Genomic DNA, 18881 nt, shown 5'->3' with positions numbered 1-18881 from the left:
AAAAAAAAAAATTAAAATAAATAAATAAATAAATAAGATTTCTACGCTTCATTTGAATCTTCTCTCATGTTCAATAAACTGTTGGCATGATTGGATTTTGGAGGTAGCACTGCATCCTCCCCATCAAGGTACCTACACAAGGTCCCAAATGATACAAGTCCCATCGGTGCTGGCGGTGACACACTCCTCGTTGTTCCTCTTCACCCTAATGCAGGAGACTGAGGACTTGTGTTCCTTCAGGGCCTCCTCCAGCTTCTGGGTCTGACAGCCTATCTGCCATACCCTCACCTGAAAGCCACAGAACACAGGATCTTGATACATACTTGGGACTTCTGAAGGGATAGGAAAAGGGTCCAAGAGCTTTTTCACCTTTGCTATGCTTGATTTGTGTGTGTGTGGTTTTTTGGTTTTTTTTTTTTTTTTTTGAGGTGGAGTCTCGCTCTGTCGCCCAGGCTGGAGTGCAGTGGCACCATCTCGGCTCACTGCAAGCTCCGCCTCCCAGGTTCACGCCATTCTCCTGCCTCAGCCTCCTAAGTAGCTGGGACTACAGGTGCCCGCCACCACGCCCGGCTAATTTTTTTGTATTTTTCATAGAGATGGAGTTTCACCATGTTAGTCAAAATGGTCTCGATTTCCGGACCTTGTGATCTGCCCGTCTCAGCCTCCCAAAGTGATGGGATTACATGCGTGAGCCATAGCACCCGGCCCGATTTGTGTTTTTTTTTAATTCCCTGTCTTCGTCTCGGTTGGGTGGGGTGGGAATGCTAAGTTGAAGGACAGGAATATTCATGTATAAGATGTGATCATCTTCAACAGGGCTTGAAAAATGCTACTAACAATCCTGTACCTGCTTGTACATACAGGCTGAGAAATTTAATCAGACACCTGCTATGCAAGTTGATAATGCAAGGGCCAACACCAAACCGAGTGAAATAACGTCTGTTCACTTCTGCTGATCACTGCTCTCAAATTTCTGGTACCATTGGGAAATTTTGTGGGTACCCAGAGCCATATTTAAACTTTCATGATCAGTTGTTCAATTTTGATCATTTAAAAGCAATGGTTCCCAACTTGACTGAATCCAATACCTATTTTATATCACAAATATTTCCAAATGCCTGTATATCATCCTGGAGTAAAATTCATAGGTAATACAACTACCTACACACAAAATTTAAAATCATCAATATGATGCTTTAATAAAAGGGATAGGTAAAAGGAAAGTTGTTTAGTTAGTATAGTATTCCTTTATTTATTTTTTTTTTATTTTTTGAGATGGAGTCTTGCTCCATCTCCCAGGCTAGAGTGCAATGGCGTGATCTCAGCTCACTGCAACCTCCGCCTCCTGGATTCAAGCAATTCTCCTGTCTCAGCCTCCCAGGTAGCTGGGACTACAGGAATGCACCACCACACCTGGCTGATTTTTTTTTTTTTCTTTTTTTGAGACAAAGTCTCGCTTTGTCACCCAGGCTGGAGTGCAATGGTGTGATCTTGGCTCACTGCAGCCTCCGACTCACCGCGCCCGGCCTAATTTTTGTATTTTTAGTAGAGACAGCGTTTGGCCATGTTGGCCGGGCTGGTCTCAAACTCCTGACCTCAGGTGATCCACCTGCCTCGGCCACCCAAAGTGCTGAGATTACAGGCATGAGCCACCACTCCTGGCCAGTATTCTTTTAATGGACAAAGGATATGTCACAACTATACCAGAAAACATAGTAGTCAGACGCTTACACCTTCTTATAATGACTATGTTGGATTTATGAAAAATAAGATGAGCACAAACTATTCTGTTCATCCTATGACAGGGGATTAAGAAAAGGAAAAGAAAACATCTCAAAGAAAAAGGGAAGACTTTGGGGTAGGAAAGAATCTGGGGCACAGAGGAGGAGAGATTCAGAGAAAAATGTGCAAGTAAAAAGTGTTACAGCCTCCTCAAAATAATGGAAAGAAAAAGCTGAGCGTGATCGTTTAAAAATAATGGTCAAAACGTCTGGGTGTATTAAAGAATTGATGCTAGGCCGGGTGCAGTGGCTCACGCCTGTAATCCCAGCACTCTGGGAGGCCAAGGCGGGCAGATCACAAGGTCAGGAGATCAAGACCATCCTGGTTAACATGGTGAAACCCCGTCTCTACTAAAAATACTACAAAAAAATTAGCCGGGCATGGTGGCGGTCACCTGTAGTCCCAGCTACTTAGGAGGCTGAGGCAGGAGAATGATGTGAACCTGGGAGGTGGAGGTTGCAGTGAGCCGAGATCGCGCCACTGTACTCCAGCCTGGGCAACAGAGCGAGACTCTGTCTCAAAAAACAAAACAAAACAAACAAAAAAAAGAATTGATGTTAAAACCATCACCTGCTTTGAAAGATAAGATGAAGACAATTTATACAACTACGATTCTTGGAGGAAGAGAGCAAGCAAGTCAAAACACTGGCAAAACACCCACGTGAATTCGTTAACTCTAGTCCACACAGAACACTTTCATGTCTGTATTGTATATGTCCTTTCTGTACACAAATGTATATTCTGTGCACAAATATATATATTTATAGGCAGGGTGCGGTGGCTCATACCTGTAATCCCAGCACTTTGGGAGGCCAAGGCAGGTGGATCACCTGAGGTCAAGAGTTTGAGACCAGTCTGGCCAAAATGGTGAAACCCCATCTCCAGTAAAAATACAAAAATTAGCTGAGTGTGATGGCGGGCGCCTGTAATCCCAGCTACTCAGGAGGCTGAGGCAGGAGAATTGCTTGAACCCGGAAGGAGGAGGTTGTAATGAGCCAAGATTGAGCCACTGCACTCTCCAGACTGGGTGACAGAGTGAGACTCCATTTCAAAAAAAAAAAAAAAAAAAAGGTATATATTTATAATATTAGAACTTTTATTTATGACATATTTTCAGATCTCATCAGAATGTTAATTTGGTCCTGCTTGAATCCTAGCACAAGTGTGTATTTTTAAAAGCAAATAGATGGCTTCCTATAAGGCAGTTGTTCTAAATACAGCGTTACTTTTTCCAGTTTCTGCTTTCAATACCTCCCCTTCCCCACCGCCACTGATGACCCTTTTACAGTCACTGGTGGTGGCGATGGCGGTGACGCCGATCCTGTGAGCACTGTTAATGACATACATCAGTCGGCCTGTCTCTGGGGCGAAGGCTCGGATTTTACCGTCGTTCCATGCTGGCATGAAAGGGAAACAAAAGGCAGGCAGGATCAGTGCACGCACCCTCTCTCCGCAGGCTGCTGGCCTCACTAAGGAGAGGCAGGCCTGGCAAGCGGCGCTGTGGTAGAGGGAAGAGACCAGCTCAACTGAATGGTGGTCATCATAGGCCCCTTTCCCCTCATACCCCACACTGGTCACACCTGGCTGAGGGAAAGGAGTGGTTTGTCTTGGCTAAACCTACCTATAGGTGCATCCCATGCCAAGTGAGGGAGGATGGGGAGAGGGGAAATGAGGGAGGCCCACTCCCACCTCTCCCACAAACCGCAAGACTTTTACACCCAACTAGCTAGATGATACTGTGCCTGAGATATATAATTGAACATTTCCAAATAATTGTTGTCATCCCACCTACCCCCACCTACCCCAATCTTTCAATGGAATGCTCCTCCTCCGCCTTCCACTATCTTTCCCATCTCAGTAAAAGTTGCCACCACCCAGCCAGTTGCCTAAGCCAACAGCCTGAGTCTTCCTTGATTACCCTCAATTCCACCTACCCAACTCAATCCAATATCCAATCCATCAGCAAGTTCCACCAGCTCTACTGTTAAAAAACATTCAAACCTGACCACCTCTCAACAGCTCCAACGGTACCTCCTTCATCCAACGCACCACCATCTTTCTCCTGGATTATGATAACAGCTTATGCTTGCTTCCACTCTTGCTTACAACCACCTTTTAAAAATCATGTCACTTTCTTGATCAAGAACTTCCTTTTTTTTTTTTTTTGAGAAGGAGTCTCACTCTGTCACCCAGGCTGGAGTGCAGTGGCATGATCTTGGCTCACTGCAAGCTCCGCCTCCCGGGTTCAAGCAATTCTCCTGCCTCAGCCTCCCGAGTAGCTGGGACTACATGTGCGTGCCACCATGCCCAGCTAATTTTTGTATTTTTAGTAGAGACGGGGTTTCACCATGTTGAACAGGACGGTCTCGATCTCCTGACCTCGTGATCCATCTGCCTCGGCCTCCCAAAGTGCTGGGATTACAGGCATGAGCCACTGCGCCCATTCAAGAACTTCCTTTTTTATTCAAAAAAAAAAAAAAAAAGGCTCATGTCTATAATCCCAACACTTTGCACTTTGGGAGGCCAAGGTAGGTGGATTGCTTGAGTCTAGGAGCTCAAGACCAGCCTGGAGGACATGGCAAGACCCAGTCTCTACAAAAAATACAAAAAAAAAAAAAAAATTGCCAGGCATGGTGGCGTGCACCTATAGTCCCAGCTACTCAGGAGGCTAAAGTGGGAGGATTGCTTAAACCTGGCAGGTAGAGGTTGCAGTGAGTCAAGAGTCCACCACTGCACTCCAGCCTGGGCAACAGAGCGAGACCCTGTCTCAACAAAAATAAAAATAAAAAAGTGGGAGCTGGGCGCAGTGGCTCACACCTGTAATCCCAGCACTTTGGGAGGCCAAGACAGGTGGATCACTTGAGGACAGCAGTTGGAGACCAGCCTGGTCAACATGGCAAGACTCCATCTCTACTAAAAAATTTACAAAAATTAGCTGGGCCTGGTGGCAGCATGCCTGTAATCCCAGCTACTCAGGAGGCTGAGGCAGGAGAATCACTTGAACCTGGAAGGCTGGAGGTTGCAGTGAACCGAGATTGCACCACTGCACTCCCGGCCTGGGCAGCAGAGCATGACTCCATCTCAAACAAACAAACAAACAAACAAACCCTTCCAAAACATTTGCCCACTGCATTTAGAATTAAAATCCAATCCAAATTCCTTTATCCTCCACGGTAACTAGTATTTGCACCCACCCCCCCCAAACTCATCTCTTTTAACTTCTTTTACTAGCTCTCCCTGAACCCTTAGACCAACTACCCACTAAGCCCCAGACACACTGGCCCTCTTGCTATTCCTCAAATATGCCAAGTGATCTCCCACCTCAGGGCCTTTGTACTTGCTGTTCCCTCTGCCTGGAATGTTTTCCCCCCAGATCTTCATGTGGCTGGCACCCTCTCATAAGCTTTAATGCCACCTCTTGACCTTAGCAATTTAAAATAGAATGCTAAAGGTAGATCCCATTCAGCAAAGATTTGAGGAAGTGAGGGGATGAGGGAGTGAGCCATGGGGATATCTGGGGAAAGAATATTTCAGGCAGATATAAGAGTCAGAGCAAAGGCTCTATCTAGGCCCAGTGTGTTTGAGGAACTGCAAGAAGAAAGTATGGCTAGAAGGGGTGAGAATAAGAGGAAGAGCTCCAGGTAAGAAGGGGAAGGTGAAAGTGAAGTCACAGGGAGCCTCGCAGGTGACAGGGGGAACTTGTTATTTACTCTTAGAGGGTAAAAGACTTTTGAGCCCTAAATATGGCATATTTTGACTTATGTTTTGTTTCTTTCTTTTTTTTTTCTTTGAGATAGAGTCTGCCTCTGTTACCCAGGCTGGAGTGCAGTGGTGCAATCTCGGCTCACTGCAACCTCCACCTCCGGGGTTCAAGAAACTCTCCTTTCTCAGCCTTCCAGGTAGCTGGGACTACAGGTGTCCACCACCACACCCGGCTAATTTTTGTGTTTTTAGTAGAGATGGGGTTTCACCAAATTGGTCAGGCTGTTCTCGAACTCCTGACCACAGGCGAAACCCCATCTCTACTCAAAAAAATTGTAAAAATCGGGCCGGGCACGGTGGCTCATGCCTGTAATCCCAGCACTTTGGGAGGCTGAGGAGGGCAGATCAGGAGGTCAGGAGATCCAGACGATCCTGGCTAACATGTTGAAACCCCATCTCTACTAAAACTACCAAAAAACTAGCCGGGTGTGCTGGCGGGCGCCTGTAGTCCCAGCTACTCGGGAGGCTGAGGCAGGAGAATGGCGCGAACCCGGGAGGCGGAGCTCGCAGTGAGCCGAGATCACACAACTGCACTCCAGCCTGGGCAACAAAGCGAGACTCCGTGTCAAACAAACAAACAAACAAACAAAATTACAAAAATTAGCTGGGCGTGGTGGCGCATGCCTGTAATCCTAGCTATGTAAATCAGGTCCAGGTGCGGTGGCTCCCACCTCGGCCTCCAAAGTGCTGGGATTACAGGCGTGGTGAGCCACCGCGCCAGGCCCTGACTTCCTTTTTTTTTTTTTTTTTTTTGAGACGGAGTCTCGCTCTGTCGCCCAGGCTGTAGTGCAGTGGTGCGATCTCGGCTCACTGCAAGCTCCGCCTCCCGGGTTCACGCCATTCTCCTGCCTCAGCCTCCCGAGTAGCTGGGACTACAGGTGCCCGCCACCACGCCCGGTTAGTAGAGAGGGGATTTCACCGTGTTTGCCAGGATGGTCTCGATCTCCTGACCTCGTGATCCGCCCGCCTCGGCCTCCCAAAGTGCTGGGATTACAGGCGTGAGCCACCGCGCCCGGCCCTGATTTACCTTTTAAAACAGACCTCTGGCTTCTGGCTTCTATGTTGAGAACAGACTGCGGGAAAGTATGCTGGGTGAGAAGAGAAGCGAGGAGACCTGGTAGGAAGGTACCAGAGCAATCTAGGGGAGAGATGCTGGTGGCTAAGATAAGCCGGGAGATAATGAGGAGTGGCGGACCTTGGATGTACTTTGAAATGAGCGTCATCAGGAGATGTGGATGTGGGCATAAGAGAGAAAGGGGAGGCAGTGAGGACTCCAAGATTTCTGTCCTGAGCTGCCTTCGCTCTAGATGTAAGGTAAGCCCAGAGCTCCTGGCGGCACCATGTGGAGAAGACATGCGCAGGGTGGGGTAGGGACGCTAACAAGGAGGAGACAGGGCCAAGAAAAGAATGGTGAGGGCCGGGCGCGGTGGCTCACGCTTGTAATCCTAGCACTCTGGGAAGCCGAGGTGGGTGGATCACCTGAGGTCATGAGTTCAAGACCAGCTTGGCTAACATGGCGAAACCCCGTTTCTACTAAAAATGCAAAAAAATTAGCCGGTCGTGGTGGTGCACGCCTGTAATCCCAGCTACTCGGAAGGCTGAGGCAGGCGCATGCCTGTAATCCCAGCTACTCTGGAGGCTGAGGCAGCAGAATCGCTTGAACTCGGGAGGCAGAGGTTGCAGTGAGCCGAGATCGTGCCATGGCACTCCAGTTTGGGCAACAAGGGTGAAACTCCATCTCAAAAAAAAGAAAGAAAGAGAGAGAGAGAGAAAGGGAGGAAGGGAGGGAGGGAGGGAGGAAGGGGGGAAGAAGAAAGGGAGGGAGGAAGGGGGGAAGAAGGAAGGGAGGGAGGAAGAGAGGGAGGGAGGGAGAGAGGGAGATGGGCTCCTGGTGTCACCATTTTAATAGCTGTCCCTAAAGATCCACTGAACTTTTCATTGATGTGCAGCGGCATATGTACTTTCTGAGCACTGGGGAGATTCGCAGATAGATTCAGCATAAGACAATACTAAGAAATTACTGTTTTAAAGGAAAATATTTTTAGAGATACATGCTGAAGTCTTTAGAGGTGGAATATCATGCTGCCTATAATTTATGCTAAATGACTTTGGCATAAAATAATAAATCGAGTTAAAAATAAATTCCCGTTGAAGCATCACTTCGTTTGAGTCAGGTTTTTATCTCTTACACAACAAAAGGGGTCCTCACATGGGGGGCCCTGTCCTCACTGAGGCCACAGAATCCTTTTCAAAATTGAATTTCTAAATCTTCCTACTAGAGAGAAAGATACACGCTATATGCAGCAATGTGGGAGAGGAGAAATTGCTATTTGGTCCTTCCTAGCTCAGAAAGTCTCCCAGCTGGAAGGAAACTCCAAAGAGAGGCTAGATTAGAAGCAAGAAGGGGGTGGACAGTGGGAGGCTGTTCTAGGTTATCCACGCGTAGAGACTAGTATGGGAGGAGAGTGACAAGAATCCAAACCGCAGCTGGAGCCCCGAGCCAGATCTTGACATGTGGACCTTACCTGAAATGATGCTCTTGCCGTCCCTCATGAAGTCAATGCCATGGCAGGTCATGTTGGGCACGGTGATCCGCAGTAGCTCCCTGTTGGATGATGTGTGCCACACCCTGATGTCCTTCTTGGCACAGGTTGCAAATAGCTCAGCAGTGCCACTGCAAGGAAGCCATCAAGAGATGCAACCACAAAAGACGCAGTTTCCCACATGCATATTTGACACCAAAATGTGTTTCACAAAAATATAGGGAAAGGCTGGGTGCAGTGGCTCAAACCTGTAATCCCAGCATTTTGGGAGACCGAGGGGGCTTGACAGACCAAAGAAGGGTTTTGAGTGATCTGCAAACATGAATTCTGGCACCATTGTCTTTTTCTTTTTCAAAATTTTAATAAAATTGTCTACTTGGCCAGGCACAGTGGCTCATGCCTGTCATCCTAGCACTTTGGGAGGCCAAGGCTGGTGGATCACCTGAGGTCAGGAGTTTGAGACCAGCCTGGTCGGCCGGGCGCGGTGGCTCAAGCCTGTAATCCCAGCACTTTGGGAGGCCGAGACGGGTGGATCACGAGGTCAGGAGATCGAGACCATCCTGGTGAACATGGTGAAACCCCGTCTCTACTAAAAAATACAAAAAACTAGCCGGGCGAGGTGGCGGCGCCTGTAGTCCCAGCTACTCGGGAGGCTGAGGCAGGAGAATGGCGTAAACCCGGGAGGCGGAGCTTGCAGTGAGCTGAGATCAGGCCACTGCACTCCAGCCTGGGCAACAGAGCCAGACTCAGTCTCAAAAAAAAAAAAAAAAAAAAAGAGACCAGCCTGGCCAACATGGTGAAACCCTCTCTACTAAAAATACAAAAATTAGCCGGGCATGGTGGCACATGCCTGTAATCCCAGCTACTCAGGAGGCTGAGGCAGGAGAATCGCTTGAACCTGGGAGGCAGAGGTTGCAGTGAGCCGAGATTGGGCCACTGCACTCCAGCCTGGGCAACAGAGCCAGGCTCCATCTCAAAAAAAAAAAAAAGAAAAAAAAAAAAAGAATATAGAGAAGGATGCCTTTTATTATCTGAAGGCTTAATGATTGTCTTACAGACCATTTGACACATCATATATAAAATGGTATGTAATGCCCTCTAATCACCTGTGGACCATCTTTTGTAGTCCTTTCTCTTTAGGAAGGCTTGAGACAAAGTTACTCAAAAAGAATAAACTGATTTAAAATTCTCACAAAGTCTTGGTAGACTGGAGGATAGTAAGTAACATTTGTCTTTTTATAAAACTACTTTATTTAGGCCCAATGTGGTGGCTCGCACCTGTCATCCCAGCACTTTGGGAGGCCAAGAAGGGAGGATCCCATCACTTGAGGCCAGGAGTTCAAGACCAGCCTGAGCAACGTAGTGAGACCCTCCCTTCACACAAAAAATAAAAATATATAAAAATTAGTTGGGTGTAGTGGATTCATGCCTGTGGTCCTAGCTTCTTGTGAGGCTAAGGAAGGAAGATCTCTTGAGCCCAGGGGTTAGAGACTGCATTGAGCTATGATCATGCCACTGCACTCCAGCCTGGATGACAGAGTGAGACAAGAGAACTTGCCTCTAAAAATAAAATGAAATAAAATAAAAACCACTTTATTGAGGTATAATTGACAAACAAAAAGCTGTACATATTTAATGGATATTACCTGAGTTTGGAGATAAGTAGACAGCTATAACATTTCTTGAGATAAATATGCCCTTGGATTACTTGTATTAAAAGAGAATAAAGAAACCTTTTCCTGTAAAGTAGACAATCTTTTTATTTATTTATTTATTTATTTATTTATTTATTTATTTATTTTTGAGATGGAGTCTCGCTCTGTGGCCTGGGCTGGAGCGCAATGGTCCAGTCTCGGCTCACTCCGCCTCCTATGTTCAAGCAATTCTCCTACCTCAGCCTCCCGAGTAGTTGGGATTACAGGCATGTGCCACCATGTCCAGCCTATTTTTTGTATTTTTAGTAGAGACAGGGTTTCACCATGTTGGCCAGGCTAGTCTCAAACTCCTGACCTCAGGTGATCCACCCGCCTCGGCCTCCCAAAGTGCTGGGGTTACAGGCGTGAGCCACTGTGCCCAGCCAAGTAGACAATCTTATTAAAATCTTCAAAAAGAAAAAGACAGAGGTGCCAGAATTCATGTTTGCAGATAACCCAAAACCCTTCCTTGGTCTGTCAAGCTAAAAAAAAAAAAAAAAAAAAAGGCAACCTGTAAATACAATGTAAATTGCCAATATGTCAAAAGATTACAGATTATTCCAATTTGAATAAGAAGAAGGAATAATATTGGGGCAAAGTAAAGTCCAGTTGGTTTATAAGTATAAATTTCTAGCTTGTCTCTGTGGAGACTGAAGCTCATTTTTAGGTTTCAGTACCTGTCAAGCAATGCCTACATTTTTTCATGAACACATTTCAAAAAAGAGTCCTTTTCTCTTATTTTAAGACCTACTCACTTTAGAATTAAAAGAAAAAATAAGTGGATCCCTTCCACACATTTAATGTTGGGGCTCAGTGTTAAAGTTATGATGATGGACTACTTAGTTAGAAGAGTAAGTGCTGGAATGAGACAGCAGATGTGATGGGGCTTCTTGCTAGAAATCTTGATTAACATAAATCAAGTCAACATTAGAATGTTAATATTTATTTAAAATTAGAGGCGTTTATATTAGATAATGCCTTCAGTGAATGAGCTCCTCCTTCGAGGGAAGTAAGCTCTTAAGGAGGTGTACTCACGGGCCACTCATGAAAATCAAATATCATGAAATGAATGCCCCCTAAAGAACATTCCAGGCCAGGCACGCTGGCTCACACCTGTAATCCCAGCACCTTGGGAGGGCCAAGGTGAGTGGAACACCTGAGGTCAAGAGTTTGAGACCAGCTTGGCCAAGATGGCGAAACCCTGTCTCTACTAAAAATATAAACATTAGCTGGTCGTGGTGGTATGCACCTGTAGTCCCAGCTACTTGGAAGGCTGAGGCAGGAGAATAGCTTGAACCCAGTAGGCGGGGGTCGCAGTGAGCCGAGATCATGCCATTGCACTCCAGCCTGGGCAATAAGAAAGAAACTCCATCTCAAAAAAATAAAAGAACTTTCTTCCCCATCCTGGTTAACATGGTGAAACCCCGTCTCTACTAAAAAATACAAAAAACTAGCCAGGCGAGGTGGCGGACGCCTGTAATCCCAGCTACTCGGGAGGCTGAGGCAGGAGAATGGCGTGAACCCGGGAGGCGGAGCTTGCAGTGAGCTGAGATCCGGCCACTGCACTCCAGCCTGGGTGACAGCGCGAGACTCCGTCTCAAAAAAAAAAAAAAAAAAAAAGAACTTTCTTCCAAACTCTCTACCCTTGATGGCCTATCCACTTCCTCAGCAGTCAAGCCTAGTTCAAAACTGAACCATTCAAGTGGTAGATTGTTCTTAGTTTAGGGTCTGAGAGGTTAAGTTCCAGAAAGAACCCAATTGATTGGATCATGATGCGATACCAGGCCCATGTGCTCCCTCTCTCCCACCTAAAATCCCATGAAATGAAGATATTTATATATATAGATGTAGCTATAGATGTACATAATTTTGCCCTTAACAGTACAGGAAAGTAGGAAAGAGTATCATCACATAGGTCAGGAACATTGTGGATAAATAGAAATCAGACAGATAAGACCTGTAGAGAAAAACTGAGCTCAAAAGCATAAGCAGAGAGTACATCTTGTAAGACTGGAGCACTGAACTGGTCACACACATTTTCTCACAAATAACAATTAGAAAAACTGGATGAATTAAAAACAATGACAAAAATCTTAATGACACTAAAAACCTCTAAAATTAGATAGAAATCAAGAAGAGTTTGCTCTTCTAAGAGTGCAACCAACTGGTAAGGGTTTAGAATTGTTAGCATGTGGCTTTCTCACATGTGGGAGCCTCTAACCCCCACAGCTATGGTGGCTGTAGAAAAAGGTGGCAGAAAAACCATAGCCTTCACAGCTAACAATGCTACAGATCAGAGTTAAGGGCTAGAAAATCAGCTGGAATTTAAAGGGGGAATGTCCTATTGGCAAGAGAACCACAAGAATAAGATGTAAATTCTGGTTATAAACACTGCCCAAATCTCTGTTGGGTAGCTAAATTATACATGTATTGGGGGGAATACCAAGAGAAAGAACAAGCAGGCAGAGACGAGAGAGGATTCTACTGGTTTTTTTAATTATTATTATTGATTTTTTTTAAGGACTCTACTTTTAAAGACAGCTACATGGGGTCAATCTCAGAAATTTTTTGTTTTCTGTTTGTTTGCCTTTTTAATTAAATACATTCCCCAAATGAGCTCAGCTTGGATGGCAGGAAGCTGAACCTTGCAGGCTTCAAGTGACACAGCTTGAGGTTAGCATAATATTTGGAAAATAGGGAGAAGTCACTAAAAGAAAGGAAATCATGGAAAGGATGAGCTTCATCTCTGCATAAACCCCTGGGTGACTGCCAGATAATGCAAGCCCACAGAAGAACCCAAGGCCAGGCTAAAAAAGCAGCAGTGGGAAGTCACGAGAATATCAGCTGATGCATACTATGGGGAGGCAAAATTTGCAGTTTGAGTCCATGCCAACAATCCTCAGAGAACAGACTTGCTATAGTGTATTCTATATAATACTGAGTTTTCAACAAAAAAATTATCAAACATGCAAACAAATAGGAAAATGTGACTCAGAAAAAAAGGCAGTCAGAAGCAACTGACTCCAAGTAGACCCAGGTGTAAGATTAGCAGACAAAAACTTTAAAGCAGCTATTTAAAAATATATTCAAAATATTAAAGGAAACTGTCATATCAATAAGTGAACAGATAGGTAATCTGAACAGAGAATTAGAAACTATATATGTAATATTATAATTATATACCTTATAGCAATAATATATTTTTCTATAGGTAAGAAGTACAATAACTAAAATAAATTGACTAGGTGGACTCAATGACAGATTAGAGATGGTTAAAAAAAAAAAAGTCTGTAAACTGGAAGGTAGATTTAATAGAGATTACATAATTTTAAAAAGAGATTTAAAAAACTGAAGAAAAATGAACAGCCTAAAACTAAACACAGATAATTTGAATCTCAGGGGAACAGAAGTGAGAAAAGGTGAAAATTCTGAAGGAATTTCTGATGGTCTTCATTTTTATATATCTAAGTTGCCATCTGTTATCTTTTCCCCCCCTAAAGAACTTTGTTCAGCATTAAAAAAAAAAAAAGAGAGAGAGAGAGAGACAGGGTTTCACTCTGTCTCAGCTTATATATCAGCTAAATATCAGCTTATAGATTCAAAAAGTTTAACAAATCCTAAGAAGGATAAACACAAAGAGAAAGAGAGATCACAGTCAAACTGATGAAAGACAAAAGCAAAGAAAAAATCTTGAAAAGTAAGCAGAAAAATTACATATTACAAAGAGGAAAATCCTAAGAATACAGAATGACTTCTCATTAGAAAGTCTGGAATGATGTATTCAAACTAATGAATAAATAGAAAACAATTGGGCAAGAATTCTGTAACCAGTGAAACTTTCTTCAAAAATAAAATCTAAAAAAATGTTTCCAGATAAATAAAAACTGAGATAATGCTTCACCAGAGGCTTATACTTTTAAAAGATGTTAAATGAGCCAGGCAAAATGGCATGCATCTGTAGTCCCAGCTACTTAGGAGGCTGAGGCAGGAGATCACTTGAGACCAGGTGTTTAGGCTGCAGTGTGCAATGATCATGCTTGTGAATAGTCACTTCATTCCATCCTGGGCAACAGAGTGAAACCCTGTCTCTCTCTTTTTTTCTTTTTTTTTTTTAAATGCTAAACAAAGTTCTTTAGAGGGGGAAAAGATAACAGATGGCAGCTTAGATATATAAGAATGAAGACCATCAGAAATAGTCAAATATGTAAGTAAGCACACAAGACATTTTAAAAGTTTTCTTCTCTTAATTTCTTGAAAATGTTTATGATTCTTTAAAGCAAAAATTATAATATTGCATTGATGAAGTTTTATGCAGTTTGTAAAAAGATTTAATACAAATGTATGAAAGATTACATTAAATGTAAATGGATTAAACGTTCCAAATAAAAGCAGAGATTATCAGACTGGATAGAGAAGTAAAAACCAAGTATATGCTGTTTTTTAAGAGATGTACTTTAAATATAAAGACACATGGAAAAAATAAAAGGGTTAAAAAAAGATTTATCCTGCTAAGAGTAAGCATAAGAAAGCTGTAATGAGTAGATTAAAATTATACAAACATACTTCAAATCAAAGAGAATTACTAGAGACAAAGAGGAACACTTTAATAAAAATGTCAATACAGCAGAAAGATATAATAAATAATTAACAACACCTAATAATAGAGCTTTAAGATATGCAAAACAAAAACTGTGAGAAATAAAGGTGAAACTCTATATTTGTTGCTTGAGATTTTAACATTTTTCTCAGTAACTGATAAAAGTGGACTAAAAATCAATAAGGAGAAGATCTGTATGACACTAACTACATTAAAAGCTTCCACAGAGAAGAAAAAATATCTCCAAAGTATATATTGAAATATTCTATTTACATAAAGTTCAAAAGCAGGTAAAACTAATCTATGAGACTAGAACTTCAGGTAGTGATTAAGTAGGAGGGTGAGAGTAGTGATTGGAAGGGGTGTTTGGGGGATGATAAAAATGTTCTATTGCTTTACCAGGGTGATAGTCATATAGGTGTGGTAAGTCACTGAGGTGCTTATTTATGATTTATGTATTTTGCATATATGTTATACTTTAACACAAACTCCATTAAAATTCTTTTTATACTGCACCAAACTATTATTCAAGTTTGAGGGTAAAACAAACATATTTTCAGGTAAGCAGAGACCAAATTTTCTTTCTTTCTTTTTTCTTTTCATCTTCTTCTTCTTGCTTTTTGTTTTGTTTTGTTTTGTTTTTTAATAGAAACAGGGTCTCACTCTGTCACTCAGGCTGGCATGCACTGGTGTGATTGTAGCTCATGGTAGCCTCAAACTTCTTCCCACCTTAGCCTCCCGAGTAGCTAAGACTAGAGGCAGTGCCACCAACATGTCCAGTTTATTTATTTAGTTTTGGAAAGATGAGGAGGGGGTGTCTCACCATCTTACCCAGGCGAGTCTCAAACTGCTGGGCTTGTTATTCTTCCTGCCTCAGTCTCGCAAAGTGCTGTGATTACAGGCATGAGCCACTGCACCTGGCTGAGACCAAATTTTCTGTACATAGATTGTTTCTGAAAGAATTCCAAAAAAAAAAAAAAAAAAAAAGAATCCAAAGGGATTGATGTGTTTAAAAAAAAAAAAAAAAAAAAAACACAAGAGAGAGAGAGACTGATAAAACCAAAGATCTAGAATTCCAGATAATTTCAACATAGGACATGGTGGAGGAAAGGTAAAATAAAAATATGCTGAGACTCTTGCCTTTTTGGCAGATTGGATACAAACATTGGTTAACTGTAGTCTTCGATGAAAAACTATATTTAAATATGTATATTAAAAATTTAGAGGTTGACTGCAGTGGTTCTTGCCTATAATCTGAGAGGCCTGTGCTCTGGGAGGCCAAGGTAGGAGGAGTGCTTGAGGATGGCAGTTGGAAATCAACTTGGGCAACATAGTGAGACCCTGTTTCTGAAAAAAAAAAAAAATTTTTTTTTAAATTAGCTGGGCATGGTGGTGCATGCCCGCAGTCCCAGCTACTCCAGACCAGGGGTTAAGGCAGGAGGATTGCTTAACCCCAGGAGTTCTAGGTTGCAGTTAGCTATGATTGCATCACTGTGCTCTAGCCTGGGTAACAGCGCAAGACCTTATCTCCTAAAAACAAACAAATAAACAAAAAAATTCAAGGGTAACCACTAAATGAATACAAATAAAGTAGATAGTTTCCAAGTTGTATGCAGCAAAGATTAAAACAGAACCAAATAAAACATGATGACTACAAGAAAAGACAAAAAAAGTAAACACATTAAATAGAAAAATCTATAAACTTATCAGATAGTAATAAGTATGAATAAATTAAATTCTATTAAAAGACTAAGACTTACCTAAAACTAAACACTAATAGGTTGAAAATAAAGAGTTGAAAAAAGACAATACACTCTCTTTTGCTACAATGCACGTTTCTGTAATGAATATTAGCTTACATGCAATTGGTAAAAAGGCAAATGATAGTAAAACCGCAATTATTTTTGCACCAACTTAATAGAATATTACAAAAGTTTCATTGGTTCATGCATGATTTATCTCAGTATAATAATGCTTTGTTATATAAAATAATAGCAACTGAAAACAAAGAACATTAACACAACTAAATTAGTAAGTAAAGGAAGAAAGCAGTTCCATACATTTAGTCTATGTTCTTCCTCTTAGTTTAGTTCATCTCCACAACTCAGCAGCCTCAAGTCTTTTTAAATCTCCTTTTAGAAAGTTACCCTTACTTATTAAAAAGTGAAGTCCTACATTTACTGCAGTATTTCTTTACTTATTAGGAAGTTAATAAACCCTTTCTAACCATGCTAATATTTTATTAACATTGTGACTGGTTTGTTAGTGCTCTGATTACAAAATTGCATCGGTGTTAAGAGGTCTGGCCTAACCACAGTGATTCTCAGCTACGGGTAATTTTACCACCAGGGGAAGTTTGGCAAAGTCTGGGGACGTTTTTTGGTTGTCATAATTGCAGGGAAGGAGCTGCTACTCACATCCGATGGGTAGAGGCCAGGGATGCTGCCAAACATCCTTTAACGCATAGAATCGCATCCACAATACCAAGTTATCTAACTCAAAATGTCAGTAGTACCGAGGTTGAGAAATCCTGGCCTAATTCAATTTTTCCCAGAAGTCCTTTTGTTGTTGTTGTCGTTGTTTTTAGTACATCAAGTTTAGGTTTTCCAATGAATTTGTTTATTACATTATAGCAAAAATAGCTAATTAGTAAATGTTATTTTAAAAGAATGAAGATGTGGTAATCTTAATATCAGACTAGGTAAAATTGATGGCAAGAGAAATATTTTGAGAGGCCAGGCGTGGTAGCTCACGCCTATAATCTCAGCACCTTGGGAGGCCGAGGCGGGTGGATCACCTGAGGTCAGGAGCTCGTGACTAGCCTGGCCAACATAGTGAAACCCCATCTCTACTAAAAATATAAAAATTAGCTGGGCATGGTGGCACACGCCTGTAATCCCAGCTACCCGGGAGACTAAGGCAGGAGAATCGCTTGAACCCGGGAGACGGAGGTTACAGTGAGCTGAGATCGCGCCACTTCACTCCAGCATGGTAACAGAGCAAGACTCAGTCTCAAAAAAAAAAAAAAAAAAAAAAAAGAAAGAAAAGAAAAGAAAAAGAAAAGGAAAAGAAAGGATGCAAAACCCAAACAGATCAATACCTATGTAAGCAATTGAAAAGATAGTTTAAAATTTACCCTTAAAAAAAGCACCAGGGCCAAACAATTTTACAGATTAATTCTACTAAACTGCTTATTAACAAAAAAAAAAAAAAAAAAAAGAGGGGAAAAGGTGAAACCAAAAGAAAACGACCAACTTGCAAATAAAGATTCACCTAATGGGAAAGCACCAGCCATTTTCACTGTTGGAAATACGTGGAAATACCTAATCACAGGGATTCAGGGAACCGAAACCACAGCTCAAGGTCTCAAAAACTGAGGTCTGAGGCTGGGCGCAGTGGCTCACGCCTGTAATCCCAGCACCTTGGGAGGCCGAGGCAGGTGGATCACTTGAAGTCAGGAGTTCAAGACCAGCCTGGCCAACAAGGTGAAACCCCATCTCTACCAAAAATTTAAAAAAATAGCTGGGCGTGGTGGTGCATGCCTGTAATCCTAGCTACTCAGGAGACTGAGACAGGAGAATCACTTGAAGCCTGGAGGCGGAGGTTGCAGTGAGTCGAGATTCTGCCATGGCACTCCAGCCTGGGTGACAGAGCAAGGCTTCGTCTCAAAAACAAAAACAAAACTGAGGTCTGAATATAAGTCTTGCTGAAAGTTGAGTATTATAAATTCAAGCTAAGTATTGAGGAAGTTTAGAGCAAAAACTGACCAACTTCATGAAATGAATCTCACCAAAGACAAAATGTGTTACAAAATCAAGTACCGGAACATATGACTGAAGCTCCTTTTGATACCAAAACTGCCAGTAGTTCTTTGTTTTACTTGTGCTGGGTGAATCTAGAAGACCTCAAGAGGTACAAACAAATGACAGGAAAGAAATTTTAAAACAAGTACCACAGATACTTCTTGTCTTAAGACGGGGCTATATGCCTGATAAACCCAATGTAATTGAAAATATCCTAAGTTGAAAATGCATTTAATACACCTAACCTACTGAACATCCTAGCTTAGCCCAGCCCACCTTAAACATACCCAGAACACTTCCATTAGCCTATAGCTGGGCAAACTCATCTAACACAAAGCCTATTTTCTAATAAAGTGTTGAATATCTCATGTAATTTATGGAATACTGTACTGAAAGGGAAAAACAAAATAGTTGTATGGGTACTTGAAATATCGTTTCTACTGAATACAGTTCACTTTTACACCATCATAACCCATCCTGGCTAACACGGTGAAACCCCATCTCTACTAAAAAAAAAAAAAAAAAAAAAAAAATCATAAGTCAGGGACTGCCAGTACTAAGCTTTTCCTGGATGGCATTAGGAAAACAGAAAGGTTTTGTCAGGTACTTACCCTTTCCAGGAGGGGTTGATTAGAAAAGTCAGTATTCTAAAGAAACCCAAATTTGAATTGGAAAGCTAATATAATTGCATGGCGAAGAC

The 18881-nt window shown here is 42.3% G+C and overlaps 1 protein-coding gene across 4 annotated transcripts in view; it reads right to left on the bottom strand.

Annotated features, from left to right (window-relative positions):
* Positions 1 to 18881, bottom strand: part of CFAP52 (cilia and flagella associated protein 52) — a 70262-nt gene that overhangs the window by 8027 nt on the left and 43354 nt on the right. For 3 of the 4 annotated variants that reach the window (XM_005582879.4, XM_005582881.4, XM_074018581.1), the window contains 3 exons: positions 8070 to 8218; positions 3034 to 3179; positions 137 to 288 (listed from right to left, as the gene is read on the bottom strand). In XM_005582879.4, the coding sequence (XP_005582936.1) occupies positions 137 to 288; positions 3034 to 3179; positions 8070 to 8218 (447 nt within the window). The remainder of the gene's footprint in view (positions 1 to 136; positions 289 to 3033; positions 3180 to 8069; positions 8219 to 18881) is intronic. The other variant, XR_012425278.1, reaches the window with a different exon arrangement.

Source organism: Macaca fascicularis, chromosome 16, assembly GCF_037993035.2.
Source record: "Macaca fascicularis isolate 582-1 chromosome 16, T2T-MFA8v1.1".
Taxonomy (NCBI): Eukaryota; Metazoa; Chordata; class Mammalia; order Primates; family Cercopithecidae; genus Macaca; species Macaca fascicularis.
Note: the sequence above shows the minus strand (reverse complement) of the source record. Positions and strands in the feature narration are given on the sequence as shown.